Here is a 19,431-nt window from a genome sequence, read left to right as displayed (position 1 = left end):
GACAGGAGAGCCTGGCTCAGCCGGGCAGAGCCCAGGACACCAAGGGCACATCTGGGCTCATCCAGCCACGCTGGTCACCAGCCTGGCCTGGACCTGGGCCAGGCGCGCACACCGCGACGGTTTTAAAAGGCTGTGAGAGACGAAGACTACGGAATTCACTGAGATTTTTTAAATTTTTTGGTCACACCGCATGGCTTGTGGATCTTAGCTCCCCAACCAGGGACTAAACCCGGGCCCCTGGCACAGGAAGCGCGGAGTCCTCACCACTGGATCGCCAAGGAAGTCCCCACTGAAATTTTAAAGAATTAACAACCCTACAGTCCACAAAAAAATTAAAATCCCTCAGCAACACAACCCAAGGAGGAGGGCCCCGCAAGCTTGCGGCCGTGCGTGGCAGACCAGACGCCCCAGCTTCTCTGAGGGTACAGGGATGGTGGGTTTCCCAGAGCTGACGAAGCCCGGCCTGCAGGTGCCCGAGGACAGCCCCCACGGCAGGCCTCCTCACCTGGTCATCACTCTGGCGTGCGTCCGGCTGTCCATCTTACTGGCAAGTAACAGGGCGTGACCCCACAACCCATTCTTCATCGCGGACTCTAATGCATCCTGCAAAGCATTCAGAAGTTCTCTCAGCTCTGAGAACAACAGGAGCAACGGGACACGTGTCATCACGCGCGTAAGAAAGGAGAAAAGCCTGGACTGTAGAAGAAAAAGCAAGCGAATCCAAGCTCCGACACACACGCTCCCGGTGCAGAAGTGGAAGAGAAGGCGAGCCTCACCATCTTCGCTAGTCACGGAGTCCTCACGGGAGGAGGTCCTGTGTCGGCGCCTGCCCTCATCACCGGCACAGAGGTGAGCACACGTCAGAACCAGGGCCACCGAGGAGCAGCCGCACCGTCCCCAACCACCCTCTCCGCCGTGAGAGAGGCGGGGACACTAACGCCCCGGGCCCCTGGCACGTGCTCAGCACTGACAGGGCCCCGATCACTGCAGCCTCCCTTCACCCAAAACAACCTGGGCCACAGTTTAGAAACTTCCAACCAGGAGGCAAAATGTTGCAATAGGGATAAGCGGTAATTAAATGTAGCAGATCATGGGATTTCAATCAGCTGTAAAAGTCCACCTTAAGATCATTTACGGGGACCTCCCCAGTGGCGCAGTGGTTAAGATTCCACCTGCCAATGCAGGGAACATGGGTTCCAGGAAGATCCCACATGCTGTGGAGCAACTAAGCCCATGTGCACCACAACTACTGAGCCCACATGCCACGACTACTGAAGCCCACGAGCCTAGAGCCCACGCTCCACAACAAGAAGCCACCAGAATGAGAAGCCCATGCACCGCAACTAAGAGTAGCCCCTGCTCACCGCAACTAGAGAAAGCCCGGACAGCAACCCAACACAGCCAAAAAAAAAAAAAAAAAAAGTCAAATACGAGTTTTCTGAGTCTGCCATGACATAAAAGTGCCAAGAACTCTGGGTCCGCCAGAGCCCAGCACACACCCAGACTGTGCCCCCCACCCCTCCCTGTGCCCCACTGGGTCCACGTCCTGCACCACTAGGTGCCCCACGGTGCCAACACTGAGCGTGTCCCTGAGGAGTTCCCCACCAGGGCCCACGCTGTGCCCCTGACCAGTGCGGCCCCCGCACCGGCTCTGCCCAGCGCCCGGTCGTGGTGGCGATGGTGAGCTTGCCCTAACTGTGTGAGGACACGCGGGCTTTGTCTCCAGCATGTTTCCCCCGACACACAGCAGGGACCCAGCCCGAGCTCAATCAGCGTGTTTGCTGTAGGACTAAGAAAGGAAGCTGCGCGTCTCCCACACCAGCAACACTTAGGAGGAACCACCACTCGCACCTTCAGAGAGGACACGCGAGGCACCAGTCTTTGCAGAACAAGACCCAGCAGCGCGTTCCGCCCTAGCAGCGGGCGCCCCCCCGAGAGCACGCCCTGCTGCTCACCTTCTTCCGGCCGTAGAGCAGCAGCTCTCGGAACCTCTCTGTGTCTTTCTCAAGGGTGGGGGCGGCCTGGCTGTCCGTGAGAAACGAGAGCTGGGCCTCCCCGGACTCCTCCTCCTCCACTTGCTCCACGGCCTCGTTAGTGAAATCAATCAGGTTGGCCTCATTGGGTGACTTTCCAGGAAGCCACACGGTTCGGTGGTCTCGCAGCAAGAGTTCAGCGATGTCTGTGCCCACCACGGTCTGCGGGGGGCAGCAGGGACAGGAAGGAGGACACGGTTACCCACAAACAGAACCCCCCGTGGGAGCCACAAGGCAGTCCCCAGCCCTGGTCGGGGAGGGCCCTCCTCAGGTGAGCACGCCAGACCGCCTTGGGCACAGAGGCGCTCCCCACGCGGCCAGCAGCCAGACGGGCAGACCGCGCACGCCGGACAGGCCGACGACGGGGAGCTCAAACCTCTCCACAACCCCAAGCCACACGCCCTGCTTGGCTCCCGCGTCCCCAAATCCCCGCCTAGACACTCGTCCTGGGGGAGCCCCTGGACAGTACGGCCTGGCTCAGAAATCCTGCCTAATCGTCCTCGGGGCTGAGCACTCCCGTGACCAGAGGCCGACAGGAAGAGTGGTTCCAACCGGATGAGGCACATACCCCGTTCTGCCTGCACAACAGAACGATAAAGCTCCACAGAAGACTTGCGGACTCTTTGTCAATTAAATTCTCATTCTGCAAACATTTTGTAGCTCTGTTCTGTGCAAAATTAATAACATCCACTTTATGGGTGTCGTCTCTGCAAAAAGAACACACGCCCTGTGAGCAGCTGCCACTGCGTGTGCGAGGCCGTGCTCGCTTGGCACCGCTAGGGACACATGCCGTGGACGCCTCGGTGGGGCACGTACTTGCCGAGAGGTCCCGGGAAGGCCCGCATCTCCTCCTGCTCTGGCGTGTGCTGCAGCAAGGTCTGAGGTGGGGACAGAGGGGGGACACAGAGAGCAGTTCACAGGGCGGGCACATCACACCTGGCCCGGCCCACATCTGCTGGCTACGTCAGCGGGTAGAATTACAGACACCGCCCTCAGGATGGCCTGTCCCTCCACGGGGGAGGCAAAGCCTCCAACACAGAGCATGGGACGCTTGCTCCACAACAGAGACTTTCAAAAACTTTATTTACACAGGGAGACCCACTCCTCCCGCCCAAACTCAGGCAGAGCTTGGATACATGTGATGGGAGAGGCCTGCCAGGGTGCGGAGCAGGGCGCCCACACCAGCCCCCCGAGATCAAGAGGCACCTCTGCCCACGCTCCAGAATCACCAGTAAAATGAGCATGAACAGGGTCCTCCCTCCAGAACTAGAAATTCCAATAAAGAAACTGAAAGCTGGTGATGAGAAAGTGCGAAGCATGTTGCGGCGGGGGGGGGGGCGCTGAACGGCGAGGCTGCACTCTCCCCGTGGAACTACCTCCATGCTGTGAATTTCAACTAAGGCGGGCTGTCCTTCTGAAGGCAGATTTGGAATCACTTTGATGAGCTGACCGCCAGGACCAAACCTGGCACAGACATGAGGCACGGAGAATTTCTCTGGAGAAGTTGGTCTTGATGGAGCTACGTTTAGATAAGGCAAAGATAAACAGTTTGTCAGTTTTTAATGCTTCTGAACTAGATGAACAGCTTAGCTTTTCAAGACACTTATGCAGCTGGAATCACAGACTGTCAAGATAAACTGACTTTCAACTGCAATTAGTAATGCTTAAATATCCTATTAAAAAGCAGAAGTTAATCATATGTCAGAAAAACATTCAAATCACTAAAAGTGAGATATTCTCCTCTAAAATGAAAATGGTCCTTTAAGAACCACCAGGATGCACTGTTTACAGAAAGCCGCTCCTGCCGCCACTCAGGGCCCCAGCGCTCCTCACGCCTCAGCCTCAGGGTGCGGGCACGGGAGCAGCAAGGACAGCGACCCCGAGTGAAACGCCTCCAGCCAGACGGCAAGCGAGGTGTTCAGTTACAAAACACTTGAAGAGAGAGTCCATTGTATCCACATTTTACACTGGTATGCCCTAGAGCTTCACATACTTGTACAGTTTCCCAAGGAACAGCATTTGATCAAAAATCTCAAAGGCGAACTGAGGATGTGGCCCGCGTGGTAAGTGTACGAACAGGAGTTTTTCGAAGGGAATCAGGTTTCCTCCGAGATCCACGTCCCCGTGTGGCCAGCGTGGGCTATACTGAGGCCCTGCCCAAGAACCTGGCGAGAAGCCTGGCCAGAGCCACCCTCAAATGGACATGACGGGCAGAGCCGAAAAAGTGGGGTAAGAGGGAGCAGGATGTCCGCGGAAGTCCCCGAGGCAGCCTCCGCAGAGGAGCAGAAGGAAATGGAAGACAACGTGCCTAGCCCAGAGAAAGCTGAAGAAGCAAAATTAAAAGCAAGGTATCCTCATCTGGGACAAAAGCCTGGAGGTTCAGCTTTTTAAGGAAACGATTACAGAAAGGGCAAAAATATTTTGATTCTGGGGATTACAACATGGCTAAAGCAAAAATGAAGAACAAGCAACTTCCTACCGCAGCCCCGGATAAGACAGAGGTCACTGGTGACCACATTCCCCCTCCACAGGACCTCCCTCAACGGAAACCGTCTCCTGTCACTAGCAAGCTGGCTGACTGATTAAGAGCGGAACTGCATGAATCTTCTAATTCCCATTATTTCTCATTAACATGTCACATCTCCACTTTTTATTTCCTTTCACTCACTACCTCATCTGAGAGCGGTGGCTTTGCAGGTAGCGGGTAGTGTGTGCTGCTATTGTAAGGGAACATACAAGTGTAGAGTTTTGATTAGTTTAACAGTGCACTGATGAAGAGAACATGTTAGAGCAACGTAAAGTAATCTACTTGAAAATAACTGTATATATTACCTAACTCCTAGTGTAGGGCTGGTTCCAACAAGTAACAAGCAAGTTTTACAGTTTTAATGTTTTGGCTTTCTTTAATTCATCTTAATTATAGCTTTGTGTGTTACTCGTATTTAATATAACCTCTGTTGTATTGATTTCTTCTGTGTTTTCCTTTTGGATTTTGTAAAAACAGAAGTTTAAGACCACAAGTTAGAAGAAAGGTCACATATTTCAAACACAAATAGATGGGGCTTCAAAAGATTTGTATCCTGTGCTTGAACTTGAATGGCCTTAAATCTGTTTCAGCTTTAACAACAGAATTTTACTTGGGCACTATTTGCCCATTCTGGTGTAACTTATGTGACTCTACTGCTTAACTGCTGCTGTTGAAGCTGGTGTTCTTATTCAGTGCTGTAGTGTTAGAATCTCTTTTGTTGTTGAAGATGTGAATGAAGTGTGCGTGTGCATCGCCTGTTGAATTCACTTTTGTGCCATTTTGTAAATGCAATAGTTTTGCACAACCTCTCACAACTGTCTGTATTAATTTCACATATTAAAGAGTAGATGATGTGCCAACCAGAAGCACAGGAGTTCCTACACAAAACTCTGTCGTTAGAGCTTTTGTATAGTAAGAGTAGTCTACAGTCCTGGGGTTATAGAATACCAAACTGAAATCCTTGCTCAGTCTGCCGTAGACTTAAGCTTTTTCATTTGTTACTAATATCCATGACATTCAGTGGCCTTGTGCAAATGTGATATGTTGCTTAGGCATATCTTCTGTCCTATGCAGAACATTTCATTTTGACTTTTATGAAAATTACAATTCATGTAATTTATATAAACTTTTTTAATGTAGAAACTTTTTACTTCCACAGTCAATTCTGAGGACACTAGAATACAATACTTTGCCTCCTGCGGCCCCTCCCTTCTTTTTTTCTTGCTTCTTTGACTCAAATTGTGTTGGGCTGTGCTGTTCAGTCTATTCAGAAACACAGGTGTCTATCTCTTTACTCTTGAAATTTGCTCTGCTGAATTCTGTATTTCCTAACACAATGAGATTTTCCTCATAATCTCTCAGTTGTTAATTAACCACTCAATCTTGTATTATTACGAATTGACAATTGTTTACATAAAAGGAAATTTATAATGAAAAAAAAAAATGGACACGACGGACAGGCCAGGCCACTCTCCCAGGCCTGTGAGCCATACTGCAGCCCAAGGGACACCAGCAGCCCAGTGTGGCAAGCGCTGCCCCACGGGACGGGCAGGCCCATGCTCGGCAGGGAAGCCCAGGCCAGGCCGTCGCCAATGCCATCCTGGTTATAACTCAGTCCCTCTTCCTCATCACGGGCTTGGGACACCGCCCCAAGGCATGCCTCTGCCTCCCTCTGCACCTGCGAGCACGCAGGGCCCTGCACACACACCTTGCTCCACGGAGGGCCAGCCGGCCTCAGCAGGGAAGCCATACTCCGGGAAGCCCGGGGCGCTGTGGAAGTCGTCACCATAGGGGCCGTAGCTGTAATCGCCGTGGAAGGAGCCCGAGGGAGGGGGCACCTCGTAGGACCCAGCTGTCACATGGTGTCCTCTGTACACCTGACTCTTAGAAAGCACAAAGCACACAGGTGACGTCACTTCGCCACGCCTGCAGCGGGACCCTCCCGCGGCCGCCAGCGCCCGCCCACCCGCCGCCACCTGCTGGGAGTGGGCGCTGAAGCTGCTGCGGCGGCTGCGCAGGCTCCGCGCCGAGTGCTCGCTGCGCCTGTCCACCTCCTCCCCGTAGGCGTCCCTACGCGGCTCGGGCTCGTCGTCAAAGCTCCCGGTGAAGCGGGGGTCGTACCTCCAACGGTCGTCGTACTTCTCGGGCCTGGGGGAAGCAGCGGGGCGGAGGCGGGGGCTCGGGGAGGGAGACGTTCTCGTGCTACACGACAAGGGCCCCCCCCCCCACCTCTGCCCTGTGTCTCCATCCTCAGGACAGCGTTGGTCAGAGCCCACCCTTGAGTGGAGCCGCATCCCAAGGCCAGGTTCAGACCCCGCCCTAGACTTAGAGAGGCGGGTGGGTGGTGTCTGTCCCAAGGCGGTTAAGCCTCGCACGGACCCGAGAAGAGGAGGATGAACTGACTCCCGGCGCTGGTTCTGAGGCCAGTCCTCCCAGAGCCCGAAGAAGGAACCGCCAGGAGGGTCAGTTCATCCTCCTCCTCCGGTGACCACTCCCCGGGAAGCCAGTCACAACTGCAGCTCCTGAGTGAATGACAAAGACCCAAGGGCGCCAGAGACGCCGAAGCACAGCCGGCTCACGACCCCTCCCTTTCAAAAGCTGTTCTACCAACCTGTCAGTAAAAGCATAGTTTTCCTTCCTGTACGGGTCGTACTCAGCATCATACCAGTAACTCCGGTCGTAGGCGCGGGGGTCCCTGAACTGAGAACCATAGTGGTACCGATCCCAGCGACCTGGATCTGCAGGCGAGACATGAATGGGTCAGCACAACGTGCAGAACACACTCCTTTGGACATCACTGGAGAAACCAGGCCACCCCAGGACTGAAGAATGCTTTCAGCCTCCGGAGAGGAACCAAACTTTCCTCCCGGAAATCAGCATGACCCCAGGGAACGTTAACTGTGAGACACCAGAGGGCCCAGCCGTGTCCGGCCTGTACTGTGATGCCTAATGGTCATTGGCTGGTCTTCCCTCAACACGTGATTAAAAAGAAAAAAAGTTTTTAATTCATATCTTTTCTCTAATGTAGTCCAAAGAGTCCAAAGAGCTTTAAGTAACATTCTCAATGGACAGACAAGGTCCTACTGTATAGCACAGGGAACTACATTTAATCTTCTGGGATAAACCACAATGGAAAAGAATATTAAAAAAGAATGTATATATATGCATAACTGAGTCACTTTGCTGTATCGCAGAGATTAGCAAAACACTGTAAATCAAATACACTTCAACAAAAAACAAAGTTTAAAAAATACTCTCAAAACTAAAAGATTACTTTAAAAAAGCATATTAACGTTATAAAAAACCAGATACACCATTTGGGCAAGCGCGTGCAGAATACAAAAGGGGAGGCAGAGCCCTGGGGGATGCAGAAGCGGTGGCCGTGTGGGGACAGCGAGGGCTACAGGCCGGACCCTGCCTCTGGCCACAGCCAGGCGGGGGACCCGCAGGGCTGCTCGGGGACGCGCACCAAGACGCACACGCGGGTCAGCAGCGATGGCACCCAGAACGTCTCGGGTCTGCCCTGCGCGACGCGGGGGCTCCGGAGCACATCATATGTGGCTGGTGCAGTGAGCAGCTGACCCCTCATTTTGATTTATTTTAATCGATTTAAACGGCCACATACGGACAAGCCACAAACTCTAGAACTACTGATCATTACGCTCTGCTAGAAAATCTGAGAAAACCATTCACAGAATAAAAGCACAATGCTATGATTAAGATATACTTTCTTCATGAAAAATAGCAATGTAATTATTTCTAAATGCAGATTACTTTCAATTACTTTGGCTCTTAGATAAAATCATAAGACTAATAAAACGGAAAGCTTCCTAAGAATTCCCACACAGTGCCGCTCTGCACCTGGCTGCACGAACTGTTTGAACACGCATCTGCTGGCAGTCGACCAAAGAGAATTCCTGAACATACCTCCATAGTCGTACTGGCTGGAATAATAAGTTCCATAGTAGTCACTCTGACTGCTCCACCCACTTTTGGAATCATAGTAACCTTCAGGATACCCTTGCCTGAAAAAAACACACAGGGCTGTTACCTGTTTCTTAAAGTGCGGCAAGATTCCAGTCAATACAAATTACACCCAGAGCAACAGGCATTCATCACAGCACCTTGGTTGTGAAAAACTCTACTCAGGAGATCTGAACCGGTGAAAACAGTAAGACTACGGGATCCCTACACACGGCAAGTTAGTTTACCTGCGGAATAACTACTTAAGCGCTGTTCAGCATAAGAGACCCACCCTGTTTCGAGCGCTCAGTGCTACGTCCGACAAAAGCCAACGCCAATGCAGGGTCTCAGGTGTCTGACACCGTGCTTGGCAGAAGCAAATAGCACTGAGCTATCAAAATCAAGCCAGCGCCGACTGTTACACCCTCTACACAGACAGCGGCCCGTGTGTCCTCTGAGCAGGAGGAAAGGGCCCTCAGGTCCCGGGCCTGAGCAAGGCTGGCTTCACAGGCCCAGCCATGCTGCTGACTCTCACCAAGGGAAAGCAGACCTGAGCACGACCGGCAGGCATCAGGCCTTCTGCAGCAGAGTCTTGCACGGACTTAACACTTCCCATTTTTAAACTGTGACGCCACACACCTCTGGGGAGTGGCTCACTCCTGGGGGTGCGGCTGCCCCTGCAGGGCATCCAGCCCCCCGCCCGCTGCAGGGACAGCACCTGCTGGCCGGGGGTCCTGGGGGGAGCACTCAGGGTGCACCACCTGCACCCACCACTGGGGCTCCGGGAAAGCGATCTGACCGAGGGCAGAGCCAGAGAACACGCGGCCTGCTGCCCTTGCCACCCATCAGGAAAGGCTCCACCACGGAAACCCAAGGCACGTTCTCCCCTCCTGTGGGCACGGGATCGCACCGGGCACACGACACGCTGACACTCCACACGACCACTCAGGCCTGCACACACGTGTGCGCACACGCACAGGGCAGGGGAGGAGAGTGAGCGGTGAGGACGCGCAGAGGACCGAGATGCTGTAGGCCAGGTGACAAACCCTGCCAGGTAACCCGACCCAGCCTCTCAAGCACCTGCAACAGCCCAGAGCAGTCCTGGGCCCCGCAGATGAACCGCCACATGACCTGCAGGCGCCACGTCACCCAGGCAGGAAGAGGAGGAAACTGGAAGGGCGAGGTGCACCCTGGCTCCTCCTTCTGCCCTCCCTCACCTCTCAGGGCTTCTAGAAAATACCAGGTGCTGCCCACCCCAAATCACAACGCCCACTGTGACTCCAACCTCGCCTCCCAGGGAACAGAGCGCCCAGGGCACCAGGCCCAGCCGCTCAACACATCCCTCCCAGCGGGGAGCCGACTGGACAGGCCCAGCTCCCAGAGGCAGGGCCTCCTCTCCAGATGAGCTACTGAAGACCTGCGAGGCAGCAGAAGCAGCCCCGATTCTGAAAGCCAGTGGGTGGACGGGGCCTCCACCCGCGCCCGGACTCAGTCATGAGCGGAAGGAGCCTCGCACCCTCACTGCGACCCCGGCCCAGCGAGCCGAGGGCCCGGGTGCGGGAGCGAGCCACAGCGGGCAGCCAGGCTGCGCGCCTCCTTCCAACCCCACTGGCACCTCTGCGTGGGAGTACTGTGACCAGCTTAAACCTTTACTCGGCTGAAGACAGGACACCAAGGCTCTTTCAAAATGCCTCGTCTGCGATCGCAAAACCCTGTCGGGGAGAGAGAAGCGGGAGGGAGCGGCTGGGGGCCTCGAGGCCCGGGGGCAGTGCGGGGGAGGGAGCCTGGGCTGGCGCCGGCCTGGCCCAGGACTCGGGCCCCCCTATAACCAGAGGCCCCAGGAGGAAGCCCGCACGAGGGCAGGGGTGGCATCCTGGTGGCCCTGCACAGGGTCTGGCCTGACTAAAGGCCATCTGACGGCACGCCTATGACCATGTGGCAGCGTGCTGGGCTGAAAGACATGTTCTACGACCGATCAGTCCACACAAAGTGTAAACACGTTAAATAGGTTTGTATAATTCTTTACAAATGCAGTCTTTTTCAACTCACTAAGTTAGCACCACAGCCGGCAACACAAACGTCACTCACCTGGCAGCTGGCCGGTCCGAGCAGCGGCTCGCCCGGGAGCTGGGCCGCTCAGGCTCGGGGCAGTGGTAGCTCTCTGCATAGGTGGCGGCTGCACCGTCGTAGGGCCTGTACCTGAGCTCGCAGGGGCCGTAGACGTCCTGTTGAAGGAAGGATGCTTTCAATAAACGCCTCACCAAGCAACCAGCACGAGGTCTCCCGGTGCAGGAGCCCTGGACGCAGGGCTTCCTTCACGCAAAACAACAGACAAGTGAAGTCCACGGCCACAGTCCTAAGACGGATGGCCCTGGCCCAGCTCAGGAAACAGCCCGCACGTCAGCGGCCACGCCCAGGGGCTGCGGCGACTCGCGAGGGCTCTGTTATCTGCTTCCCAAGGTCTCGCCTGCGCAGGTGACATGACCCCACAAGCACAGGTCCCGTTCCAGACACCATCTCAGGTAAGCAGGAGAACAAGGGTTCCATTGGGACGGGTCCTGTACCTACAGGCAGCCTCAGCAAAAGGATCACACTCGACCCTTATGAGGCCTTTGGCCCCGTTAGAGACCGATGAACCCCACGGCTCTAAGGCCACATCAGGACCTGAAGCAGAGACGCAGTGTCCCGGGCAGGAGCCTGAACCAGTCCCTCCTGTCTCAGGGCCAGACCCTCCGCCACCACCTGGCAGAGGACGAGAAATCATGTGACATGGACTTATTCTTAAGCACTGCTGGAATCTGCAGCAACAGAGACAGGCAAAAGGAGGTGGGCTCCCACAGAAGCGATGCTGGGTGCTGGCCGGGACTCCAGACGCAGACACAGCTGCTGGACAAGGGCCCAGAGCAGGTACACGGCCCCTCCGTGCTCTGCCAGCCCTCCCTGGGCTCTGGGCAGAGCACAATTTCCTTCTGTAGGGTTCCTTCTGGATCTAGGATTCCCAGGTCTCGGTGGTTAGATGCATAACTGTTCCCACATACACGAAGATGCCCAAAGCCCGCGAGGCAGGCCCATCACCAGGGCAGCCCCCAGCCCCACCCGAGACAGCCCTGTGCCCTCAGCCTCTTCTAACAGCAGGGCCTCCAGCGCAGCGGCCGCCCCATGTCAGGCAGCGGACTCCAGGCTTCCGGTCCACAGCCCTCTGCCTGCACTGCCCACGGGTGAGGCTGGCCTGGACGAGAGACAGTGAGAGCAGACACCTGGGCCACCTGTCCACACTAACACAGGATTAAACACAACTTACACAGCATTCGCGGGGCTGCATCACTGTGAAAAGAGACAGAGGGAATCTTCTGGGTCACACAGTGGGGCCCCTTGCTCTGCTGCGGCTGTCAGCACGCACCTGGAAGTGCGTGGAATCCCACCATGCTCAGCTGTTCCGTTTGGATTACATTCCAAAGCTTACGTTTTTCCTTAAATGATTTTATCCTGAAAGAGGGATCTGAAAGACTACAGAGTTTTCCTGTTGCCTTTTAGGCAGGTTTTTGATGTCAAAACCACAAAGAAGCTTCAAAACGCTATTCCAGTTTCCCCAAATGTGCCACCCAGAACTCTGGATCTGTGAACAGCCAACAGGAGGAACAGGAAACGAGGGTCCTTTCTGTCACATAAGGTGGGATACGCTGTGTTAAACAAAAATGAAGCAGGTGTTCTACCCAACTCCACGTGCTATGCGCAGTGTGGAACTGCAAGACAAGGGCCGTGCTCAGCAGAACAAGCTGTGACGGGGAGCACGCGTCTCGTGAAGCAGCACGACCACGGGTTACCTCAGAACTGACCAACAGAGCCCTGCTGAGGAGACGGCGCGAGAAAGAAACCACTGGTCAGAGGGCTCAAGAGTCCAAGCACTGGCCCCTACCTGGTAATAGTGGGGGGCCATGCCAGGATCCGGCGGGTACGCTGAGGGGTACGGGGGCTGGTAGCCGTCATACAGGGACCTGTAATAGTAGTAGGACGCCACGTCTGGAGGCGGCGGCTGCAGCCACTGCTGGTCAGACCGCGCGGCCGCCTGGCTCGAGCTGCTGGACACGACGGATGCGCTGGAGGACCGAGGCGGCCGAGGCAGCAGCGGCTGACCGTCAGCTGGAGCTGGACCTGCAGGTGGATGGGCTGGGTTTAGGGGCTGTCCTTGCGCGGGTGGACTTCCTGGGCTTGAAGGCTCTGGGAATGCTGCTGTGGGCCCCCGTGGAGGGGGAGGCGGTGGCGCCGGCTCCTGCTGGGCTCTCTCTGGGCCGTGCTGATCCTGAGCATCTTTCGTCACCTGCTGGTAGAAACGGTCTGGGGTGTGCGCCCCAGGCCCAGGCAGCCTGTGGCTGGGGGTGGTCTGCTGACACGACGCTGGGCCATCAGCATGGACCGGGCTGTACACTCCCACTGGGTTTTCCAAAATCCTAGTGAAGGTGAAGTCCAGGGCCCCCGACGCTTCCCCCCGACCGCCGGAGCGATCGGCCTTACTACTATCAGGCACCGAAGTACTCTCTGCAGGAGGGACTAAGACCACGCCCGTGCTTCCAGCAGGGCCGGAAACAGACTCGGGGAGGACGCGCTCTGCGCTGCGACTGCTCTGACTTTCTGGAAGCAGGCTCTTCGGGACTGGATGAGACGGCGGCTGAACCAGCAAATTAGCAGGTGGATTAGAAACCACTTCAGAGGCACCAGGAACCTGTGGAAAATTACTCTGGGCAGGACGGTTAGGCAGAGGTGAGCAGATGAGAGCACCAGCTGGCATCCCAGACAAGGCAGCGTCTTCTCCAGGATCACCCCCAGCAGCCCGGCTGCTTATCGCAGGCTTCTCTCCCACCAGAGACTCTCTCCAGGACGGACTCTTCTCATTAGGACTCAACAAGGACGCAGGGAAATGAACAGGCTGAGCCAAATTATAGCTCTGATCAGGCTGCGCGATCAAGACCGGCTGATTCTGCAAAGACTCGGTGGGTGGGGAGGACAGCAGACTGGCATAACCGGGACCCGTTTGGGGCGGGAGGGCCTCCTCTTCGCCCATTTGGGGAGGATTTTCAAGATTCTCAGAAGCACCAGTGCTGTCCCCACTCTGCACGGCGGGGCCGGGGCCGGGGCCCGGCTGCCGGGACGGCGGACCAGATACCCCCTCATCTGGAGGCTGGATCACTTCAGATGGCTGGGGTTTCGCAGGCACGTGAAGTGCGGGAGCAGCTGGGGCTAGAAGGACATTGCCTCCAAAATCCGGCAGCTCGTTCTGCGCCCACAAAGTTGTTGCTGGGCTCTCACACTTCACAGCCCCCTGCGCCCTGGTCGAGGGCCTCCTCTCAGGTGCCGGGGGCACAGTCTCCAAAGGCGGCCCCGCAGCATGCAGAAGCCCGTGACCAGCCTCCGCGGGCGTGGTGAGAGGCGGGGCACAGACCCGGGGCAAGAAGAGGGTCTCCATGTTGTCGGGGGGCTGCTCCAAGTTGCCAGGGGAGGCATCAGGCGCGGCCGCGGCTGCTCTGCGCTGCTTCAGGTGGGCGCCGGGCGCCCTCACCTCGCCCACCACATTGGCGCGATCTACCTCAACCAGCTTTACTCCAACGAAGTGCGATTTCACTGGTTCAAAAGAACTGTTGGCGCTCGTCTGAAATATTCCCGTAGGTTTGGGGGGGCTTGGGGCCGAGGGCTGGGACAGGCCGCTGTGGTAGTTCTGGCTCACGGTGGTCTCGTCTGTCTCACCTCCGACAGGAGAAGAATCGATCTGCTTAAAAAACCTCCCCGGAACCTCGTCTTCAGGTTTTCCAACTTCTTGCTGAATGAAGGTGCCCCCCGAGTCGTGGGGCCTGGCTGCACTGGGAGGACCCCGGTGACTCTGGCTGCTGTAACTGGAGGACACGCTGTCAGACCGCGCGGGCCGCGCCATCGCATCCGGGGCCTCGAGATTCGGGCCCCCGCCTCCCGCGTGGCCTGCGGCACTGGGCCTGGGCACGGCCGGCCCGCTGAGGGGCCCGCACCTGAGCTGATCGCTCGGGGAGGAAGGGTCCACGCTTAGGGGCTCACTGGGCAGAACTTCCTGGTTCTGAATGAATTCCAAGTTCTCCACGTTCTCACACTGTGAGCCGCCGGCGCCGTGAGCACCCGCCCGCCCCGCGCCCCCCCACATGTCCGCAGCGGGGGCGCCAGCGGCTGCTGGGTCGTGCCCGAGGCCTGCACACTGAGGAAAATAAGGCTGCGGGTCTCCTCCCGGCTGCGTGGGCTCGCCGCTGGAAGCTCTGGGAAAGGCCTGATGGATGCCGCCTGCTCCCGCGTGTGCAGGAGGCTGGCCAAGGCCCGGGCCGGGGGAGAAACCGTCCCAGGCAGGCTGGCCGGCAGAGCCCGCCTTTTCCGATGGCAGGGTCTCCTCGTTCTCGGCCTCTCCTCCTGTGAAGAACGCGGAGAGCGCCCCCGAGCCCGCCTCCGGCAGGGCCCAGCTACTCCCGGCCCCCAGCGGGCGGTGCCCGTGGCTTCCTGGGCTGCTTCCCTGAGCGAGGAGGGGGACGGGAGCTGGGTCTGACAGCTGCTCTCTATTCGCGCCCGGACTCGACCTCAGCTCCTGGCCAGCCCGAGTGTCGCCGGCTCCGGAGTTCTGCCTGAACGCGTTTCCTGGATCAAAGCTATTTGCCGAGTGGTTTCCGCTCTGCAGGTAGACTGCCTCATTTCTCCCGTCACTGGCCGAGGGTCCCGGTAAGGATACCAAGGGGCCGTGCTGCTCATGGCCAGGACCCTGATGCGGGATGGACGGGGAGGGGACATGGGCGACGCTGGAGGCGTGGGGCACTGGGTGCGCAACGGGTCCCTCTGGACAGGGCCTGTGATGCAGCCCCAAGGGCTGAGGGCCTCCCTGCACCGGCGCCCACAGCCCGGGCATCTGCCGCCGAGGCGGAGGGAGGAAAGGGGACGCTGCCGGTGCCACGGCACCGTCGTGCGGGCTCGGCCTGCTCAGGGGCCTGTCAGGCCGAGGCACGCTCCCCTGCGGGTGGCCCCCACGAGAGCCGTCCGGACCCACTCCTGGAACGTACTGAGGAGGATACGGCAGGGTCTGAACGTCAGGCTCCAGGCAGGGAGTGGTCATCGCGGGCCCGGGTGGCGCCGAAGGGGTCAGCAGGCCGGGAAACAGGCTGGCATCTGCCCTGGGCTGCAACGGAGGGCCCGGCAGAGGTTCGCAGGGTCCTTGGGCGCTATCTCCAGCGTGTGTGTGAGGCCCAGGCAGACCTGCACCCTGAAGAGACGATGGTGGGGCCGGGCCTTGCAAAACGGGGGCGCTGCTTTTAGAGGAGCTGCCCAACGACGTATTTTGGAGCGCCTGTCTACTAAAAGCAAAAGGGTCCGTCACTGGCTGCAGCGGGCAGGTTGACGGGGCCACGTGTGCGTGACTACCGGCCTGTCTTCTGTACGGGCTGTTAGACCAGAACATGCTCTGAGGGCTCCCGGATGGAGGCGGCGCGGCCATGCCCGGGGGGACGGCCTGGGGCGGCGGCTGCATGGCTGCACTCCTGCACAATGAGACGCTGCTCACAGAGAGGAGCAGGGGAGAGGTGTGCCTTAATTTGAACTGAAAAAGAAAAAGAGAAAAAATTAGCATAAAATCCATATACTCAAAGTCCTGGCTGCCATTAGGAAAACTAAGAAAGAAGAAAAAAACTACAAATGATTTTGCACCACGTAGTCCTGAGGGATACACCGCTCCCGCCCCCACGCCCGTGAGGACTGCTGTCCCAGGGAGCTGGGGAGAGAGGGCCTGGGGCGGTGACACTGGCCAGGACGCAGAGGCTGGCTGTGCCTGAGCCAGCCGAGTGACTGCAGACAAGTCACTGCCCCTCCCTGAAATTCAGTTCTGTAACCCAGCTACGGACCCACGCGGAATGCCCCCCGCCTCCGTGATGCCCTCAGCGAGCTGGCAGGGACCAAGCAGAAGCTGACGCCCGTCACCAGGGTCGGAGTCCCTCCACATTTTCCCATACGTTATCACCAGACCCAGAGAGAGGGACAACTCCTCTATTAAGGCTGCATATCATACTTTTCATACAGGTTAATTCTAAACCTCAAAGGAAAACAAAAGTCAAAACCTTGCTCCTCCATTTTCTGTAATTAAAGAGCATTATACAAACACCTGAAACACACTCACCTAAAATGCCTTTCACGCCCCCCCGAAAAATGCCTTGTTTTCTGCACCGTGTCTGGCGGCACACTGCTAGCAGAGCAAGCTGCCTCTGACAACCGACTGCAGTTGTAACAACTATGCCTGCAATGAAAATCCCAAGTAATCATAAAGCAGCTTTAAAACTGAGGACTGACTCGATTCAGATCTTGTCAGTCATAGGCAAAGTGCCCATAAACCCTTTACAGAAAACAAAGGGGCAGAAATCCTCTTTACAGCGCCTTTTGCTGTCGGGTTTGTTTTTTAATAAAACACACTAAGTATAATCTTGAATAGTTAACCTGCACTTCTGAGACAAAAATCCAAGTATGGTCTCTTTACGAAGTCGTCCTCTGTGTGTCAGCCCTCCTCCCCAGCACCACCCTCACAAACAGATTAAGTGCAGCCCATCACAGGAAAGAGTCAACACTAAAGGAAGAAATGATAAAAGGACTCCAGAGTTTCACGCACACAGCTGTACGACGTTTCTGTCCTTGGAAATCTTTCCGATACTTAGACAAAAAAAGTGCATAAATTAAGTAAAGCTATTTACAAATGAAAGTTCCTGTTCCCATCTGAAAACCAGTCCTATGAACCCATTACCACTACTGCCTGTACACACTCTTGCTGCATACCAACAGGGAACCCTTTCTGACAGACAAGCACTTTGAAGCTCACTCAAATTTAATGGGATTACATACATGAGGAACAGCATCAGAGACTTCATTTGGTTCTAAGCTGTCATCTTAAAATAAAGAATATTTACAGCTCAGCTTTATACGGACCAAGGGGAGGACAAGCAGAGCCTCTTATCTGTGAAACAGAGACATCTTACAGGACATCACGTCCTCCTTGTAAGGCTTCAGCAGGAGACCTTCAACCACGCTAAGCGGCACATATTAAAAAAATAAATAAATACAGAGCACAGGCCCAGAGGATATATTCCTCAGGTGTCACTGTGAGAGCCAGGCAGGGCGCCAGCTGAGAGGCTCAGCCCCACCACTGCTCCCTCTGTGACCCAATTTCTTCATCTATAAAGTGAGAGAACTGAAATGATGGTTTCAAAGTCCCTTCTGGGTTTAATCTTATGAAATTCTATTCACAGTGGATTCTGGGAGGCCCTAACCCCTACAGTTGTTTAATAGGGAAATCGTATCAGAATCCAAATTTCACAAAACATTTATATTTAAATGTTTTCCTTGCAGAAACGTTCTTAAAATTATTTTCTCAACTCCTGGACTAAGAACTATTTTATAAGCAAACACTACCGCTTCCCTACAAAGCAGCTTCACTTTCTCTCCCCCTGACAACTGAGAGCTTTTCAGCAGTATACCAATTTCATTTGGAACAACCTTCTGCTGTCAACATTATTCTTTTGATCTTTTTTTCCATTCACCAGAAGAAAAACAATGCAAGTGTGTATCACTTATCTTTTGACTAGAGAATTTTATTCTGCCCAGTAAGCCAATCTGTAGTCTCAGGTCATCTAACTTTAAAAAAAGACAGACTGCTTCAAAGGAGCCAGCTATCTTCCTAAAGATGCAACATTCATAGCCCTAGGTCTTCAATTAAGCTGCCTTGGATTTATGTGAAATAAGCCCAACTTGTCTCAATATAAACTCCTGGCTACTGAACTGAGATGCTGAAAGCACACTGCTCTCCTCCCAGGGCCGCCACCTCAAGCGTAAGTGTGTAAACCAACCGCAGCGCCAAGAAGCACCTGGGAGTCTCTGTTCTGCCCACAATCTCTGTCCTGGCAACTGTTAAGTGACATACCTATCAGACTAGGGGACACCAGACACAAAGACAGCACAGACTCCGACTTTTCTAGGTACAGCATCAAACCCACTGAGATGTTGAAGAAAAAGAAGGGGGTGTCTAAAACACTGCAAAAAAATGACAAAAAACCAAAAGGACACTCAGGAAAGATGTTTACGGAACCAAGAAGGAACCACAGTAAAATGTACGCACTACCCAAAAGAAAACTTTGCGTACAACTGTGAGACATACTGCAGTAACTGCTATTAAGGGTGTATGAGTCACACAGAACAAGAACGAATTGATTTTTCTGCCTCTTGCTGTATCTTTGTAAGATAACAGCACCTGGAACCTAAAAAAGGACATGGAAAAAAAAAAAAAACAACAACCTGCAAGGAGGCTGGCTGTGCTGATGCCTGCGAAAGTGCCACCCTAGGAACAACGGCCGGTGGCCCGGTTCGCTTCTTGCCATACCCGGGGATGGGGACTCCTCTCCAGTCCACATCTGCACCCTACGTGTTTAAAACAAAACCTTCGTAAGCCACTCGCACCCCATCTGCACACCGTTTAAAACTTTTCAGGCACAGCAGCAAAAACTCCTTTTAAACGGCTGTGCCACGTCCAGACGCTCTACCGCAGTACTTTCACCACAAAATGGGCAGGCTGGTGTACCCCCGCCTCTGCCCCTGGACACACAGCACAGCGCCCGGCCTCGGTGGCAACACCGCGGTCACCTCGCCGCGAGATCCCCGAGAGGCGCAGCTAGGCTGCTCCCCGCCTCAAGCGTCGTCCGCCTCACCGCCCGCACGGCTCACGGGCGCGAAGCTTCGGAACCTTCGAAGCAAAGGGCAGGCCGCACGGCTAAGGAACCCCCCGAAGGCCCCTACTCTCTAAGAAGGTGCGGCTCCGGCTGCTCTTCCAGCCTTCCCAGAGCAAGCCCACAGCGAGGCCACCACGGGCAGCGGCCACACAGC

The 19,431-nt window shown here is 55.6% G+C and overlaps 1 protein-coding gene and 1 pseudogene across 10 annotated transcripts in view; one reads left to right on the top strand and one right to left on the bottom strand.

Annotated features, from left to right (window-relative positions):
• Positions 1–19,431, bottom strand: part of SEC16A (SEC16 homolog A, endoplasmic reticulum export factor) — a 33,194-nt gene that overhangs the window by 12,984 nt on the left and 779 nt on the right. For 6 of the 10 annotated variants that reach the window (XM_057724051.1, XM_057724050.1, XM_057724056.1 and 3 more), the window contains exons 2-14: positions 18,847–18,969; positions 16,688–16,804; positions 12,440–16,114; positions 10,612–10,748; positions 8,488–8,585; positions 7,172–7,298; positions 6,537–6,708; positions 6,269–6,443; positions 3,410–3,552; positions 2,850–2,911; positions 2,602–2,740; positions 1,956–2,195; positions 506–603 (exon numbers count right to left, since the gene is read on the bottom strand). In XM_057724051.1, coding sequence (XP_057580034.1) covers positions 506–603; positions 1,956–2,195; positions 2,602–2,740; positions 2,850–2,911; positions 3,410–3,552; positions 6,269–6,443; positions 6,537–6,708; positions 7,172–7,298; positions 8,488–8,585; positions 10,612–10,748; positions 12,440–16,045 — 4,997 coding nt within the window. In that variant the 5' untranslated portion in view covers positions 16,046–16,114; positions 16,688–16,804; positions 18,847–18,969. The remainder of the gene's footprint in view (positions 1–505; positions 604–1,955; positions 2,196–2,601; positions 2,741–2,849; positions 2,912–3,409; positions 3,553–6,268; positions 6,444–6,536; positions 6,709–7,171; positions 7,299–8,487; positions 8,586–10,611; positions 10,749–12,439; positions 16,115–16,687; positions 16,805–18,846; positions 18,970–19,431) is intronic. The other 4 variants (XM_057724055.1, XM_057724054.1, XM_057724052.1 and 1 more) reach the window with 3 other exon arrangements.
• LOC130846578 (cAMP-regulated phosphoprotein 19-like) lies at positions 4,278–4,615 on the top strand (annotated as a pseudogene).

This window comes from Hippopotamus amphibius, chromosome 2 (assembly GCF_030028045.1).
Source record: "Hippopotamus amphibius kiboko isolate mHipAmp2 chromosome 2, mHipAmp2.hap2, whole genome shotgun sequence".
In the NCBI taxonomy this organism is placed as follows: Eukaryota; Metazoa; Chordata; class Mammalia; order Artiodactyla; family Hippopotamidae; genus Hippopotamus; species Hippopotamus amphibius.
The sequence above is the reverse complement of the archived record's forward strand: the minus strand, read 5'-3'. Positions and strand labels throughout refer to the sequence as shown.